The following is a 15606-nucleotide window of genomic DNA, read 5'->3' as shown; positions in this document are numbered from 1 at the left end:
TGGAATTAAATACATGGAAATGCTTGTCTTAATTAAAAAAAAAGTGAAGCAGCTGGGTTAACACTTGGTGCTTAAGTTTCTGCAGAGGACCCAGGTTCCCTTCAGCCTCAGTTCCAGGGATCCAATTCTCTTTTGGCTTCCATGGACACTCCCAGAAATATTCAAGCAGACACATATACAGGCTTTTTTTTTTTTAAAGACATGGTTTCTCTGTGTAGCCTCGACTGTCCTAGACTCACTTTTGTAGGCCAGGCTGGCCTTGAACTCACAGCAATCTGCCTGCCTCTGCCTCCCAAGTGCTGGGATTAAAGGCGTGCGCCACCACCGCCCAGTTACAGGCACATTTTAAAATCCTAGCAATTATAGTGTTTACAGAATGGGACCCTTTAAATGGGTCAGTATGTTGTTGTCTACCAGAGATGGGTCAGGAACCTGTCAATCTTTTAAAGTTTTGCTGAGTGCTCGCACATCGGCCAGGGCACACTGTGATGGCCAGAGAACAGTTTTCAGTTGTTGGTTCGGTGTGACTGTTGAGACAATCTGGTACTATCACAAGCTAGCTAACCTGGGAGGAACCAGACAGTTCTGCCTCTGCGTTCCATCACGCCACAGAAGTGCTGGGATAACAAATATCCATGGTATCCAGCTCTCTATATGGGGTCCAGGGATGAACTCAGCCTTTATACATACTTGCCTTTCACCTGCTGAGCTGTCTCCCGGTTCCTTGTTTCTAGGTTTAAAAACCAATCAGAACTAAAGTGTGGGTGGGAAAGGCACTAAAGATTTAAGAACCTCCAAGGAGAAAGAGCCAAAAAGACAGATGTGGCAAGCCTAGGATCTAGATAAGGCCACGAAAGAAAGGCCATCAGAGAAAGTGCAGTACTGGCCTTAAAAAGTTTAGCAAGAATGAAAAGACAAGGCATGGCAATCTCCTGTAGAGCCCAGAGTAATTACCACAACCAACCAAAGATTCTAAGGGGACTAATACAGATACAAGTTAAACACTGAGCAGTGGAACTAACAGCTTTTAAGTAGCACGGCACAAAGCCATCTGTTTTAACTGTTTGCCAAGACAGGGTCTTGCCATAAAGCCCAGGGCAGCCTTGAACTGCCAGACCCTGTCTCCCCAGCTGGAGCGTTGAGATTAAGCTATTCACCATCACATCCAGCTTCTGCCCACTGTAACTTTGTTTCCTTTAGACTAAGGCCCTACCTTAGTACATAAATGTATCTGGCTTACCAGTGACTAAAGAGAAATTCTATGATAAAGCAGTTAATTCTTTAAGAGTTTAAAGAGCTGGGCGGGTGGTGGTGCATACCCTTAACCCCAGCACTCAGGACACAGAGGCAGGCAGTCTCTGAGTTTGAGGCCAGCAAGCCTACAGAGCGAGTTCCAGGACAGCCAGGGCTATACAGAAAAACCCTGTCTTGGAAAAGCCAAGAGGGAAATGTTTAAAGAAAGATTGTAAAGCCTAGACAAAAACAAATTCCTTGAAATGAGATGCTGAATGCCTATACTGTTGTGCCCAAGAACTGAACCAGAAAATGTGATAATTGTACATAACTATGGTCAGGTACAACCTTACTGAATAACTGTGATTTCACTGCCTTGAAAATACCAAGCAGAGAAAGGAGAGCAAACATAAAATACTCAGTTTCAGGGTGGGGAATAAATGCACAAAGAGCATGTAAAATATGTTTTATTGTTTTTAAAAGGGTTCAGGGTTTGGTTTTAGATCAGGCTGCACGCCTTCCATCAGTCCAGCATCTCTCTCACATGTCAACCGGCTTCAGTCAGCAAGACTTTAATAAATCCAAAAGAAAAAGAATAGCTTTAATTTTGAGGGAAAAGGTCCAGTTCTGAGAACAATTAACATTAGTCTTATTTAAAACAAAATGAGGGCTGTTTTATGTTGCTTTATACACCTTTCTCCTCACACAGAACAGGAATGTAATTCTATCTCAGGCAGGCACTGATATTGATGGACACCTGCATGCATATCCCCTCACAGGAGCTCTTGGGCTGACACACAAATGTACGCACACCCCACCCCCAATTTTGAGCATGTCAAGTGGAAAGGTTTTGCTGTTACTGATCAGAACCCCTGGAGTCAACAGTCAATCTACACCTAGAGGGTAAGGTGTTTCGATCCGAGTCTATGTTAAAGCAATCTATCGTCATGTTTTGAAGTAAGAGAATTTTGGATTGTATCATCATTTTTTACTTTAAAATTCTAGAAACAATGTCAAAAGCATTATTTTCCATTTTTTGGGAAAAGGCAGGAAGGATTCTACATATTTCCATTTTGTCAAAATCAGAACAATTCCAGCAACAGTAAACACGCAACTCATAAAGCCGCCAATGTCTGAAGCATCATCAGTGAGAGGTCATCCATCCTACTGGCCCAGCTGACACTAGCAGAACGGGAAGCTCATGGCTCCGCGGAACACATTTCCAGGGGGACAAGATGACTGCAGGCCTGCACTCAAGGCTTGAGTAGCAGGGGACTGTCAAGTATGGAACATTTAGGGCCAGAGTCCCAGGAGATGCCCCTCCACTTGCTTTGTCATCATAGCCTGATCAACTGCCTTCTGCTAATAAGGAAACAGCTTTTCTGTATCAACACTGAGCAGAGAACCCACAAACTGCTACCACATGATGCCATGAGCATACAGCCCCCTTTGCTACTCACTGGGCTGCCTGCCATTACTCTTCCACCCTGTTACAGCCCAGGCACACACTTGCTACACATTGCTGGTTCTGACCTTGATTCCTTTTTTAATCTCAGAAGAATCTACCAATAACAAGGTGATCGGTGGTTACACTGAACTGTACATACAGAGGGTGATTTGGGAACCACCACAGGCAATTCTCAAGACCAAAACACTGAATGTTCTGCTGCTCCTCTGAAATCAGTCCTACAATTTTAAGATACCGCTTTTCCATGACATCGTTAGATAGCAAACCCACAGCCTACAATTCTACAGCTGTGGAAGCATGTTAAGTCTCTTCTCTTCAATAGTCTCTGATGCCCACTTGTTTCACTGTTGGGAGAAAAGGATTCTCTCAGCTAAATTACAGGAGACAGACTCCTCTTTAGGATGTCACTTCCTCACCATTTACCAAACGGCTCCTGACTAGCTTTCACACCACAATCTTAGATCAGGACTGTGAGGAAGAAACTAACATGAACACCCATCATCAATAGACTGAAAACCACCTGCATTATATAATATATGCGCCACTGCCTTTTCTTTGTTTTCTCTTTTTTGTTTTTTTGGGTTTTTTGTTTTGTTTTTTTTGTTTTTTGTTTTTTTCCTAAAAGTGCCCATGTGGGCTTAAGGCTGCCAGACACACGCACACCTACAGCAAAGGGCTTCTCTCTAGTCTGTCTACGTGTATCAGAAGGGAGGGAGGCAGGAAGAAAGAGAAGATGGGGAAACCGATTTCCCCCAAATCCCACCAAAAGGAGACCTATGTGCCAAGCATAATGGAAGTGTGTGCTCCCCATCAACTGGCTCCACACTGGTTAATATTCTGCTGGTTTTCCTCAGACATCTATTTTGAAAAAGCTTAAAAACACAGGAGATTTTAAAATAATTCAATCCTGGCAGAAATCAAAACTCCAAAACTAGGAGCAAAATCATCTTTCACTAAATTAATCCCTTTTCCTTTCTTTTTTCTTTTCTTAAACATTTTATTCGTGTTATAGAGGGATTTCTTTATCGTTTGCTTTCTGCTCAATCATTAGGAGTTGAGGAGTACTGAATCCATCACAACTTTGATGACACAGGTAAGATTCCAGATTCACATTTCCAGGTACCAAAGAGTTCCCTCTAACGCCACGATCCAGCCAGCCTTCCTCTACTTCTACTGAACACAGCAGTGCCCATTGGTATCTCTGAAGCGTAATCGCATCTTAGGTCGGTATTTCTCCAAGTAGAGCAGCTGTTTGGAATTGAATGCTCCCCTTCTTTTTCTGAAAGTACAAGAAGAGTCCACTGTCATGCAGCAAGGAGCTGTGCGCCTATGACCTGTGCTGTGTAGCACAATGCCTTCCTGCGGGCTCTCCCAGCTGGGAACCTGCACGCTCCCCACACTGTTTTAACACGTTGAAACAAAGCTAGGTGCTATGGCCCACATCTGTGATTTTGAAGGGGGGTCCTCAGGACAGAGTTTCTTTGTGTCACCTTGCTATACTGGAAATCCCTGTATAAGCCAGGTTGTCCTCAAATGCAGAGGTCCGCCTGCCTCTGCCTGTCAATGTAATTTATCAGAGAGCAGCAGAGTTTTGAACACCTACTAATCTAACCCTATTAGATTAACAGAGTCATCAGATCAGAATGAGAAACAAGTATTTAGGATGCTTTAAAAAATAAAAATAAAGCCAGGTGTGGTGGCACACACCTTTAATCCCAGCATCCAGGAGGCAGAGGCAGGGGGATTGCTGCGACTTCGAGGCCAGCCTGGCCTACAAAGTGAGTCTCGGACAGCCAAGAATACACAGAGAGGACTGGCAAGAGGACATCCAGCCATGTACTGTCATGCCTAAATTTGATATCTCAATTAGAAGAACAATCCACAAACCCATGGTATTAAGTCTTTGTCACTTGCCTTAATCTTTCTATCTTCAAACAGTATTTTAAGCCCAAACCAGCCAGTTCTTGCAGATCCCAAATGATGCCTTTCTACAACCTCCTCCTCATGAACAGCCCCACTTGGAGTTTCTGAACACACAACTTCATACTCACTGTCTTATAAACTGAACAGCATCTTCGTACTTCATTCCGCATTCAATCAGTGCAAGTGCAACCAGCACAGGAGCCCTGCAGAGAGAGGCCATCCATCTAAGTACCCACAAGCCTTTAGAATCGAAAGACATTTTTTAACTGAAAGCTTACACACTAAAACTTGAGCTTGTGGTGGGTGTGGTAGCACAAGCCTTTAATCCCAGCATTTGGATGCAGGTGAATTTCTGTGAGTTGAAAGTCAGCCTGGTCTACATAGTTCTAGGACAATGAAGACTACAAAATGGAGAGACCCTGGCTCCAAAATAAATAAACAAACTAATGAATGAATGGAGAGAATGTTCTCAAGCGTTCCCCCTCCAACTCGGTAGCTAATGTTTTCTTCTGAGACAAGGTCTCACTAGATAGAGCAAGCTGCCTCATACTTACTAGCAGTCCTTGCCTCTGCCTCACGCACACTATACTTGGCTTCTCTATTCTTGTGTTTTGTTTTTTCAAGGCAGGGTTTCTCTGTGTAGCCCTGGCTGGCCTGGAACTCACTCTGTAGACCAGGCTGGTCTGGAACTCACAGAGATCCGCCTGCCTCTGCCTTCCCAGTGCTGGGATTAAAGGTGTGCGCCACCACCTAGCAAGAGAAAGTGTTTAAAAACTTATTAATAGAGCACTACCTCTGACTACTTAACTGAGACAGGTACTAGAAATGAAGCAGCCCAGCAGGCCTCATACCACCACTAGCCTTCTAGAGAAGAAGTGAAACTTCCAACCTCATGAAGAAACCTTGCTATACTAAAGTACTAAGTAGAGGTAATGGCTCGTCACCACCACCTTGACGCAATGGCATCTCACAGTAATATTCTGAGTTACAGTGCACACCATAAATTGGCATTTAACCTGCTGTTGATCAAAGCATAAAAACACTATCATAAGCAATGCTCAGTGAAAACAGCTTTTAAATCAGTCAAGTCTTACTGCCCACACGCCTCTAAGAGTTTAAAGTAATCTTCTACCTATTAACTTCCCTTTGAATCCAAACCCAACCACATACAGGTAATTTAATCTCTGAAATGATTTTAATTTTGTTGCCCACTTAATGACCTCAATCTCTATTTCTTGAAACGGGGGCAGGGACCCTCACTACATGCAGTATGGCATTAGAATCAGAAACAACCCCAATACAAACGGCTCTTACGAGAGCTTATTATACTGGCATTTCCTCATTTCCTTTCCAGTGACTTAGTATCATTTTTACTTGGTGAAATTTTTAGTTGGCTTACTTAGATATAACAATGAAATCAGAAAAAGACTTCTTACCTTCCCAATCCTGCAACACAATGCACTGCAACACAGCAACCTGGCTCTTCACGAAATTTGGTTTTTAACAGATTTAGCCAATCATCTACTATCTGATTAGGGGGCGGAGCTCCATCATCAAATGGCCAATCCTGAAAAGAAATGACTTCTTACATTAAACTGGTATGTTCTCAGGGACTAACTTCCTAATACAAAGGAGCTGAAAATAGTAGCCAGGGTAGGCAAGCTTAACTGAATTAACTACATCACTTACACCTATTCCTTTTTTGTTTTATCCCAAAAGACAGAAAGATTTGCCTGCCTCTGACGCCCACGTGCTGGGATTAGAGGCGTCAGCTACCACCAAGCAACTACTCCCAGCTATTCTCTCCTCCCCCATCTCCCCACCACCACCCAGGCAGGGTCTCTCTGTGTAGCCCTGGCCATCCTGGAACTCACTCTGGAGAGCAGGCTGGCCTCGAACTCAGAGATTCTCCTGACTCTGCTTCCCAAACACTTGGATTAAAGGCGTGCACTACCACTGCCCAGTTCACACACCTATACTAACACAATCCTGATCACTGCTGAAAAAGTATCCAATACCAAAATCTGAATTGTCAAATAAGTCTTCTCAAATGAAATATAATAAATGTCACACACATCTAAAGACAGAAAGACACATACGCACACAAATATTTTGAACTGAACCTAGGGATTTATGAACACTGAGCAAGCATTCTACCACTGACCACACACTCCTAGCCCTATCTTAACCCACAATCTTTGTGTCACAGATCCAGACATTGTATGGTTAGAGTAGCAACTAGATAGAATAGAGACAACTATTAACGCTGAGACCGAGTGAGAGGACAACCTCTGCTAACATGCTTTACGTCCACCTGGTAACATGTGCCAGACAGAGTCTCATGGTCTCGTCATAAGCACAGTAAGAACTCTTTCCCCTGGCTATTGTGGTGATTTGAATAGGCATTGCCCCCACAGAGTCACGTGTTTGAATACTTGGCCACAGGCAGTGGCACTACTAGGAGGTGTGCCCTTGTTCAGGTGTGTGGCTTAGGAAGAAGTGTGTCACTGTGGAGGCAGGCTTTGAAGTCTTTTTATTTTTATTTTTTAAGCTTTTCAAAACAGAGTTTCTTCTGTGTTATCTCGGCTATCCCGGACTCGCTCTGTAGACCAGGCTGGCCTCGAACTCACAGAGATCCTCTGCCTGTGCCTCCAAAGTGCTAGGATTAAAGGTGTGTACCACCACACCCAGCTCTGGCTTTGAGGTTTTTATAAACTCAAGTCTGGCCACTGTGACACAATCTCCTTCTGCTTCATGTGGATCAAGCTGTAGAGCTCTCAGCTCCTCCAGCAGCACCATGTCTGCCTGCATGCTGCCATGCATGCTCCCACCATGACAACAGACTAAACTTCTGAAACTAAGATAGACCCAATTAAATGCTTTTCTTTATTAAAGTTGCCACAGCCATGATGTCTCTTTACAGCAATAAAAACCCTAAGACAACAGCATATACCCCCCCTCCCCCCCCCCCCCCCGACAGAGTTTCTCTGTGTAGCCTTGGCTGCCCTGGACTCCTTTTGTAGACCAGGCTGGCCTCGAACTCACAGCGATCCACCTGCCTCTGCCTCCCGAGTGCTGGGATTAAAGGCGTGTGCAACCACGCCTGGTGACAGCATTATATCTTAAATGCTTTCTATCAGGGAGTGGTGGTATACACCTTTAACCTCAGCATTTGGGAGGCAGAGGCCGTCAATCTTTTTGAGTTCAAGGCCAGCCTGGTCTATAAAGTGTGTTCCACAACAACCAGGGCTGCTACATAAGAGAAATCCTGTCTCAAAATAAATAAATAAATAAATAATAAAAAAGAGCTTTCTGAAATCATCCAAAAATAAAAAAAATGTTATCCTCTTTGCCTGCATGAAATTAGAAGGGGGGAATTTAACCTCTGCCCAAATTACACATATCTCATTTAGTAAGGACAGTATCGATGACAGGCTCCTGAGACTGTTAAGTAGCCTCTTTTCTTTTTTATGGTTTCATGCGGCCTAGGCTGGCCTTGAAGTTGAAGGTGATCTTGAACTTCTGAATCTCTGCTTCCACCTCCCAAGTTCTCGGATTACAGGCTTGTGCTGAAATATCTGCTAAGCCCCCCTCCCCTTTTTTTAGTGACTTGACAGGGTCTCACTGAGATCAAGAGATTCTCCCTGCCTCCCCACTGCTGGGATTAAAAGTATGCACCACTACCCACTAACACATCCAGCCTCCCTTTCTCTTCTAGATCAATCTTAGTTTTCTTTCAGCTCTATTTGCATTTACTCTACAGCACATCACTGTTTCTAATCTTCCTTGCTATCTAGGCAAGACTTCCTAATAACCTGACACAAACAGGAAGTCGTCAGTCTATGCACTCTCTCACACTCTTAAATGAGAAATTTTTCTAAAGCTTGAGAGATTATTGTACTGAGGCTGGTTAAGAATACTAGAAAAGCGGGGCTGGAGAGATGGCCCAGTGGTTAAGAGTACTGACTGCTCTTCCGGAGGTCCTGAGTTCAATTCCCAGCAACCACATGGTGGCTCACAACCATCTATAATGTGATCTGATGCATACTGTATACATAATAAATAAATCTTAAAAAAAAAAAAAATACTAGAAAAGCAACAGAGTGCTGAAGTGATCTGCAACCCTTATTGGCACCGGTGGAACACTCTAAGTAACCCATTGGCCACAACAGCCAATTATGTTTGAATTGTCATAATTAAAGGGCTTGCCAATGTTACTAACACCTGTCACTACAGCTGAACTGTAAACAAGCACCCTAGTAGAGAGCTTACTTCCTCTCACACTTCCTTAAACTGACAAGGATGAAACAGTGTAGTTAACATATCACCCTTACTGATAAGCAGTTTTTTTCTGTGTTGTTTGTTTTGTTTTGTTGGCAGAATCTCAATATATAGCCCTGGCTGGTCTGGAATTCCCTCCTTATGTAGACCAGGTTGGCTACTTCTGCTCCCAAGGACCCAGCTCTTTTGTTTTTTAAATATAACTCAAGTTGGCTCCCTCTCTTCCTGCCTCAGTTTCCCAAATGCTGAGATTGTAGCCATAAACCAATGCAGCAACAGTCTTAAAAAGAAGCATTAAATAATTTAGAACTATCAGAACCTACACTAATGTTGCTGACATCACCATCAGCTGGCCTGTCTCAATGCACCCGTGACTTGCAAGAGCATTAAAGTATGGAAAGGTCTTTATCTGAGGAATATCCTCTCAGAATAACACTTTCCAAACCTCTTTACTGTGTAAATCTGTGTGAGAAAGGTTAACTGTCTCATTTTCTTCAAGTTTAAGTTAGCCACTTAATTTTATCTGGACACTGCTATTTAAAACAAAACAGAAAGACAAACTTTTTGTTTGTTTTGTTTTTAGACAGGGTTTCTCTGTGTAGCCTTGACTACACTGGACTCACTTTGTAGAGCAGGCTGGCCTGAACTCACAGTTACTTACAGTCTCCAGTGCTCTTCCTACTACACTACCCTCACAAAGCCACATAAGACCTTAAAGCACAAAAGACTTAAAAGTTGTTTCATTTCTAAGAGCTGCTCTTTGTGAGCTAAATGATTAGATTTGGAGTGGGGCTAGGGGTGGAGTTTTAACTCAGTCTCTTCTGTAAAGAAAGCAATTAGCATGCTGGCTTTGTATTCAAACTGAACTGAACTAGAGCTAGCCCTACTAGAACTCTTCAGAAATCTACACAGTGTTACAACTACTCTGTACCAAGACGTCTTCTCTCAGCCCTTAGGTTTTTTTTGTCCTCCACAAATTATCCACAAAATATGAAGTAACTTATAGATTAGTATTTACAAAATTGCAGAAGATATTTCTAACGGAAACTTATTATATTCAAATTAGTAGCATAGAAACAAAAGCTAATATTGCATTAATCTCCCAAACATAAAAATGACATTTTTTGCTGGGCACAGTGGTGTAAAACTGTAATCCCAGCACTCAGGAGGCAGAGGCAGGCGGACCGCTCTTAAGTTCGAGGCTAGCCTGGTCTACACAGTGAGTGCAGGACAGCCAAGGCTAAACAGAGAAACCCTGTCTCAAAAAAAAACAAAAACCAAAACCAAAACTGACATTTTCCCATTGTGTTTACAAGTATGTGGGGGTCTGAGAACAACCTCAGGTGTTGTCCCTATTCAGCTACTGTCCACTTTATTTCTGAAGGGGAGTCTTGAAATAGGGCCTCACTGTTGTAGCCTTGGCCAGCCTGGAACTCACTATGTAGACAGAAATGACCCTGAAATCATAGAGCCTCCTCTTTCTTGAGCACTGCAATGCCCAACCCCACCCCACCCCATCCCCCGGTTTTCAAAAAAATTTTTGAAACAGAATCTCTTTTTTTTGTTTTTTGAGATAGGGTTTCTCTGTGTAGCCTTGGCTGTCCTGGACTCTCTTTGTAGATCAGGCTGGCCTTGAACTCACAGCGCTCTGCCTGCCTCCACCCTGCAGTGTGCTGGGGTCTACCTCAGGTACTCATGCCTTGACAGCAAGCACGCCACTGTCTGAGACATTCATTCCCTCTAACCCCCAATTTCCATGTTTTAGAAATAAGTATGCACTCAATTTTGCCTTTCATCATCTGTTGAAACCACACTGCAACTGTAGACTCCAAGGACACAATAAATAATGCTCCTCCCATATTAATCCAAAGAAATTCTAGAAGATTGCTATTAAAATTGCCTACTAACTTGACAGTTGAGAACCAAGCTTCATAAATATGTGTTTGAAAGTGTCAGTGTATTCTTAGAAACAAATAAAAACCCTTGACACTCACTAGAACGTGGATCCCTTCTTTTTCAACAGGAGCTTTATCATATGTAGCATCACAAACGCGAACCAAAGTTGTCACTCCGTACTTCTTAAGTTCCTGTAAAGACAAAAGGTTATCAGGGAACTTGCTTTTGGAATCTGAAACCTGGATGAGAAATATACCATTACAATTAAACTATGCAGTATCATTCTTAGGCAAAGCTCAAAACCAATCTCACTGCAAAAACATAAGACACACACTCCTTGTGGGAATAAAGACCCATCTTTCCAAAGGGCAATTTAGTAGCATAGGACAAAAACTTTTTTTTAAAAAGTTCATATATAGAAATTCTATTCTTGGGACTTCATAGAAAGAGGTAATTAAAGACAGACAGGACAGCTTACACAGCATCTTACACACCATAGACAGAACAGTAAAAGGTAGAAATGTTTATCAGTATCCCCCCTCCCAAAAAAAGATGATTAAAGGAGTGATGGCATACCTACACAGTGAATACTATGACAGCTACGAAAGCAACACTAAAGACATTAAATATGCACTATAATCGTACATGTGCATATTTATAAATATACACAGGGAAGAAATCTAGGAGCCTAAGGTATTTAAATCAATGTTTTATTTTGCTTTTGTTGCTTGTTTTTCATGACAGGAATTCTTCTTTTTTTTGGAGACGGGGTTGGTTTCTCTTTGTAGCTTTGGCTGTCCTGGACTCGCTTTTCAGATACCTGCCTCTTCCTCCAGAGTGCTGGGATTAAAGGAGTGCACCACCATGCCCAGCTTTAAGACAGGGTTTCAATGTGCAACAGCACTGGCTGTCCTGAAACTATTTTTGTAGACCAGACTTGCCTTTATTTTACAGAATCTGCCTGCCTGTCTCTAACTGCCAATTGTTGGATTAATGCCTGTCTCTTGTTTTACTTTTCTGTATGTTGATTTGGTTTGATTTATTTATTTTTTTAAAGACAGGATTTCTTTGGGTAGCCCTGGCTGTCCTAGAACTAGCTAGCTCTGTAGACAAGGCTGGGCTCAAATTCAGAGATATGCCTGCCTCTGCCTCCTGAAAGCTGGGATTAAAAGTGTTTACCACCACTGGCTGCCTATTTTAATTTTTGTGTTAATAAAAATCTATTGCTTTTTTAAAAAACTAAGTTTAATTTTGAAATTAGAAAGAAAGTCATTTTTAAAAAGCTAGTACACAGCCAGACCCTGGTGGCACACACCTTTAATCCCAGCACTGGAGAGGCAGAGGCAGACAGAATGCTGTAAGTTCGAGGCCAGCCTGGTCTACAAAGTCAGTCTAGGACAGCCAAGGCTACACAGAGAAACCCTGTCTCAAAACAACAACAAAACAAACAAACAAAAACCACAAATAGTGCTCAGTGCCTACTGCAAGGATGAGTACATACTGTGGTCAATAAATGTTGATCTTTATTACTGCAAATGACAAAAGTACTGCTTATAACATAGAATATATAGATTAAAGGTACTAGATAACCTATAGTATCCCCAAATTCCATAAATATTCTTTTAAAAATTCAACTGTAACAATTCAATCCAATGTAAACTGAAAAGAAACATTCATAGTTAGATTATAAAAGCATTTGTTAATTTTAATAGGATTTTAGCTATAAATGAATCCCAAAAGTAGACTGTGCTACAATCTTACCTCTGTGAACTTGTTGAGAGTAGCATTGGTGGGGTTGTGAGTTATCAGGAAACGCATGTTCTCATAAGAGATCTCTACAGGGGCTGGACGGTTCATTATGGCAAATAAAAAGTGTGAGCGTGCGTGTGTGAATGTGGTGGGGAAATGGGGGGAGAGGGAAATCAATAAATCTTGAAATGTTTCGCAGCAGAAAACATTAAAAAGACCACTAAAATGCCTATTATTGATCACTATTTTCTCTATCCAACTTGTTTGTTCCTTATGAAGCTTCTCTCTTCAACACAGGCAGAGTATTAAGAATCCACTGGAACCCAAATTCAACTTGGGCCTCAATGTCTGCAGATGGATACCTTCAGCTTCCAAAAAATTCCAACTACACACGAACTTAAGCAGCCTTTAAACTACATTTAGGCACTAGTGAGACAAGTTAAAAGTGTAGGTTATTTTCCACTTTTGTTTACTTGATGCTTAATTTTACTGGAGTCATTAAAAGAAATATGCTTGCAATTAAAAAAAAAAGCCTACTACTTCTCAGGCCAGTTTCGGTGTCCAGAGTCTTCAAGGCAATGTTAATTATGGCACATGTAACCCACAAGCTCACTTGTCAGCGAAAACGCTGTGCTGAGCCTGGCAGAAGTCTGCCCTCACGCTCAGAATCGCCATAAATGTGCAACGTATATTCCAACGAAAAACCTGGGGAGAAAAAGATAGGTAAAATGAAGTGAGATTAAGAACAGAGTAGATATCAAGCCTAAAGAAAGAATGTGTTCTCTGACCGCCTAAGCTTGGTCAAATGTCACAAATGCTAAATGACTAACACCTGGTAAGATTAGGCTAAGGGGGCATACATAACAAGATCTTTTTTTTTTTTTTTTTTTTTTTTTTTAAATGTATGAGTGCTCTATCTGCATGTACACCAGTATGCCATAAGAGGGCATCAGATCCCAGTACAGATAATTGTGAGCATGTGGTTGCTGGGAATTGAACTCAGGACCTCTGGAAGAATAGACAGTGCTTTTATCCACTGAACCATCTCTCCAGTCCCCTCATAACAAGATCTTAAACACCAGTCTTACAATTATCTCTAACTCTTCCATCAGTGTCTTGAGACTGTCTTGAATCAAAAAGTAAGGGTACTTGAAGAAAATTCCTTCCACGGACTGTTTTAACCGTTCAGCTTTCAATAGTTCAATCTTTCACATATAGTCTTTGTTTAAAATAGGGTTTCTATCTGTAAACAGACTGAGGACAAGTAACAAAATTCTACTTCAAAGATTTGATTTATTTACAATTTTATAAACTGGGAGCTGGAGAGATGGCTCAGAGGTTAAGAGCACTGACTGTTCTTCCAAAGGACATGAGTTCAATTCCCAGCAACTACATGGTGGCTTATAACCATCTCTAATGAGATCTGGTGTCCTCTTCTGGTGTGCAGGCAGAATACTGTACATATAATAAATTGTTAATTTCAGGGCTGGAAATATAGCTCGGTTGGCAGAGTGCTTGCCTAACATTTGTAAGCTTAGTTTGATTGGCAGCAGCTCATAAATGGGGGTGTGGCACATATCCAGTACTCCTAGCACCTGAAAGGTAGAAGCAGGAAGATCAGGTATTTGAGATCGTTCCTGGCTACACAGCAAGTTCAAGGCAAGTCTGGTCTACACCTACACATACACCCACACTCACCCACCCACACCCACCCACCCACACGCACACACACACAGGGTGAATAAATGTTATTTATATTTGCCTCAAGTCACATAGTGAATTAATTGGCCTTCAGTCTAAAGTCCTCTGTTGGCCATGTGGTTTTTGTTTTTTAATGTATCACAATTGTCTACTGACTCAACTCGTACAAACTCTAGTCCAGTTTATTCTTTTTACTATTTTTCATATCACTGCCCCAAGAGTACAAATCAGCAAGGAATGGCTGTAATCTCATCACTCAGGATGCAGAGACAGAGGAATGCCAATTTTTAGGCCAAGCTTAGTTACAGCTACATAGTGAGATCCTCTATCAAAAATAATTTAAGGAAAATAATTTTTCCCAGAAATTTGGATTTGGTGGCATTAAGCCTTTAATTCCACTTCTTAGGAAGCAAAGGCAGGTGATTTCTGTACATTTGAGCCCAGCTTAGTCTACAGAGTCCCAGGTCATCCAGGGCCTCATTCTAAGACTCTATCTAAGAAGCATAACAAGTTTAGGTTTGAAGAGATGGCTCAGTGGTTGAAAGGATAATCTGCTCTTGCAAAGGACCCAACTTGAACATCCACATTAGGTAGCTCACAATTCTGTGACTCCAGCTCCAGAGAGATCTAAAACCTGTGGCTTCTAAGGGCACCTGAGCTCAGGTGTGCATAGCCAGCACACATATACACAAGTTAGACTAAAAGTAATAATAAAAGTAAACCTTTAAAAATATTTTTTAATTTATTAATTTTTAGGTATGCAGGTTATTTTTGCCTGAATGGATAACGTCACATCACATACACAGAGTGGCTCCAGTTCCACAGAATCCAACTCCCTTTTCTGGCCTTCAAAGGCTCTTGCATACATACATGTTAAGCACAACCCATTAAAAAAAAAACCAGGTGGGGGTGAGGGTGGGGGTGGTGGCCACGGCGGTGCGGTAGCACACATCTTTAATTCCAGCACTCCAGAAGCAGAGGCAAGTGGATCTCTGAGTTTGAGGCTAACATGGTCTACAGAGTGAGTTCCAGGACAGCCAAGGAGAAAAAACAAAACAAAAAAGTAAGAGCTATCTGAAGGTCAGAGATTCCCACAGCATCCTCCTCTCCAAATATTACTATTCACAAGGTAAATCAGAAGTGGCAGCATCTATAATATTATTTTAAGCCTGGTGCTTTGAAACAATTTAAAATGTTGTTACAAACTTGTTCAGTCAGACTGTGTCAATAAAACCCTAAGTGTCTCTGGAAAGAGGGACATGGTCTAAAAGTTCTTTTTCTTGCCTCTTCTATTAAGTCACCAATAACTAAAAACTTACTTGAAGTTTCAGGGCTGAAAATATAGCCCATGCTTG

General features: G+C 41.9%; 1 protein-coding gene across 3 annotated transcripts in view; it reads right to left on the bottom strand.

Annotated features, from left to right (window-relative positions):
* Positions 1-1684: 1684 nt before the first annotated feature.
* The window catches only part of PTP4A2 (protein tyrosine phosphatase 4A2), a 39529-nt gene continuing 25607 nt past the window's right edge, over positions 1685-15606 (bottom strand). For all 3 annotated transcript variants that reach the window (XM_084787190.1, XM_084787189.1, XM_084787191.1), the window contains exons 2-6: positions 12563-13255; positions 10900-10992; positions 6061-6191; positions 4753-4827; positions 1685-3980 (exon numbers count right to left, since the gene is read on the bottom strand). In XM_084787190.1, the coding sequence (XP_084643316.1) occupies positions 3872-3980; positions 4753-4827; positions 6061-6191; positions 10900-10992; positions 12563-12658 (504 nt within the window). In that variant the 5' untranslated portion in view covers positions 12659-13255 and the 3' untranslated portion in view covers positions 1685-3871. The remainder of the gene's footprint in view (positions 3981-4752; positions 4828-6060; positions 6192-10899; positions 10993-12562; positions 13256-15606) is intronic.

Source organism: Acomys minous (assembly GCF_964271855.1).
Source record: "Acomys minous genome assembly, chromosome: 6".
Lineage (NCBI taxonomy): Eukaryota > Metazoa > Chordata > Mammalia > Rodentia > Muridae > Acomys > Acomys minous.
This window is presented reverse-complemented; position numbering and strand designations above follow the sequence as displayed.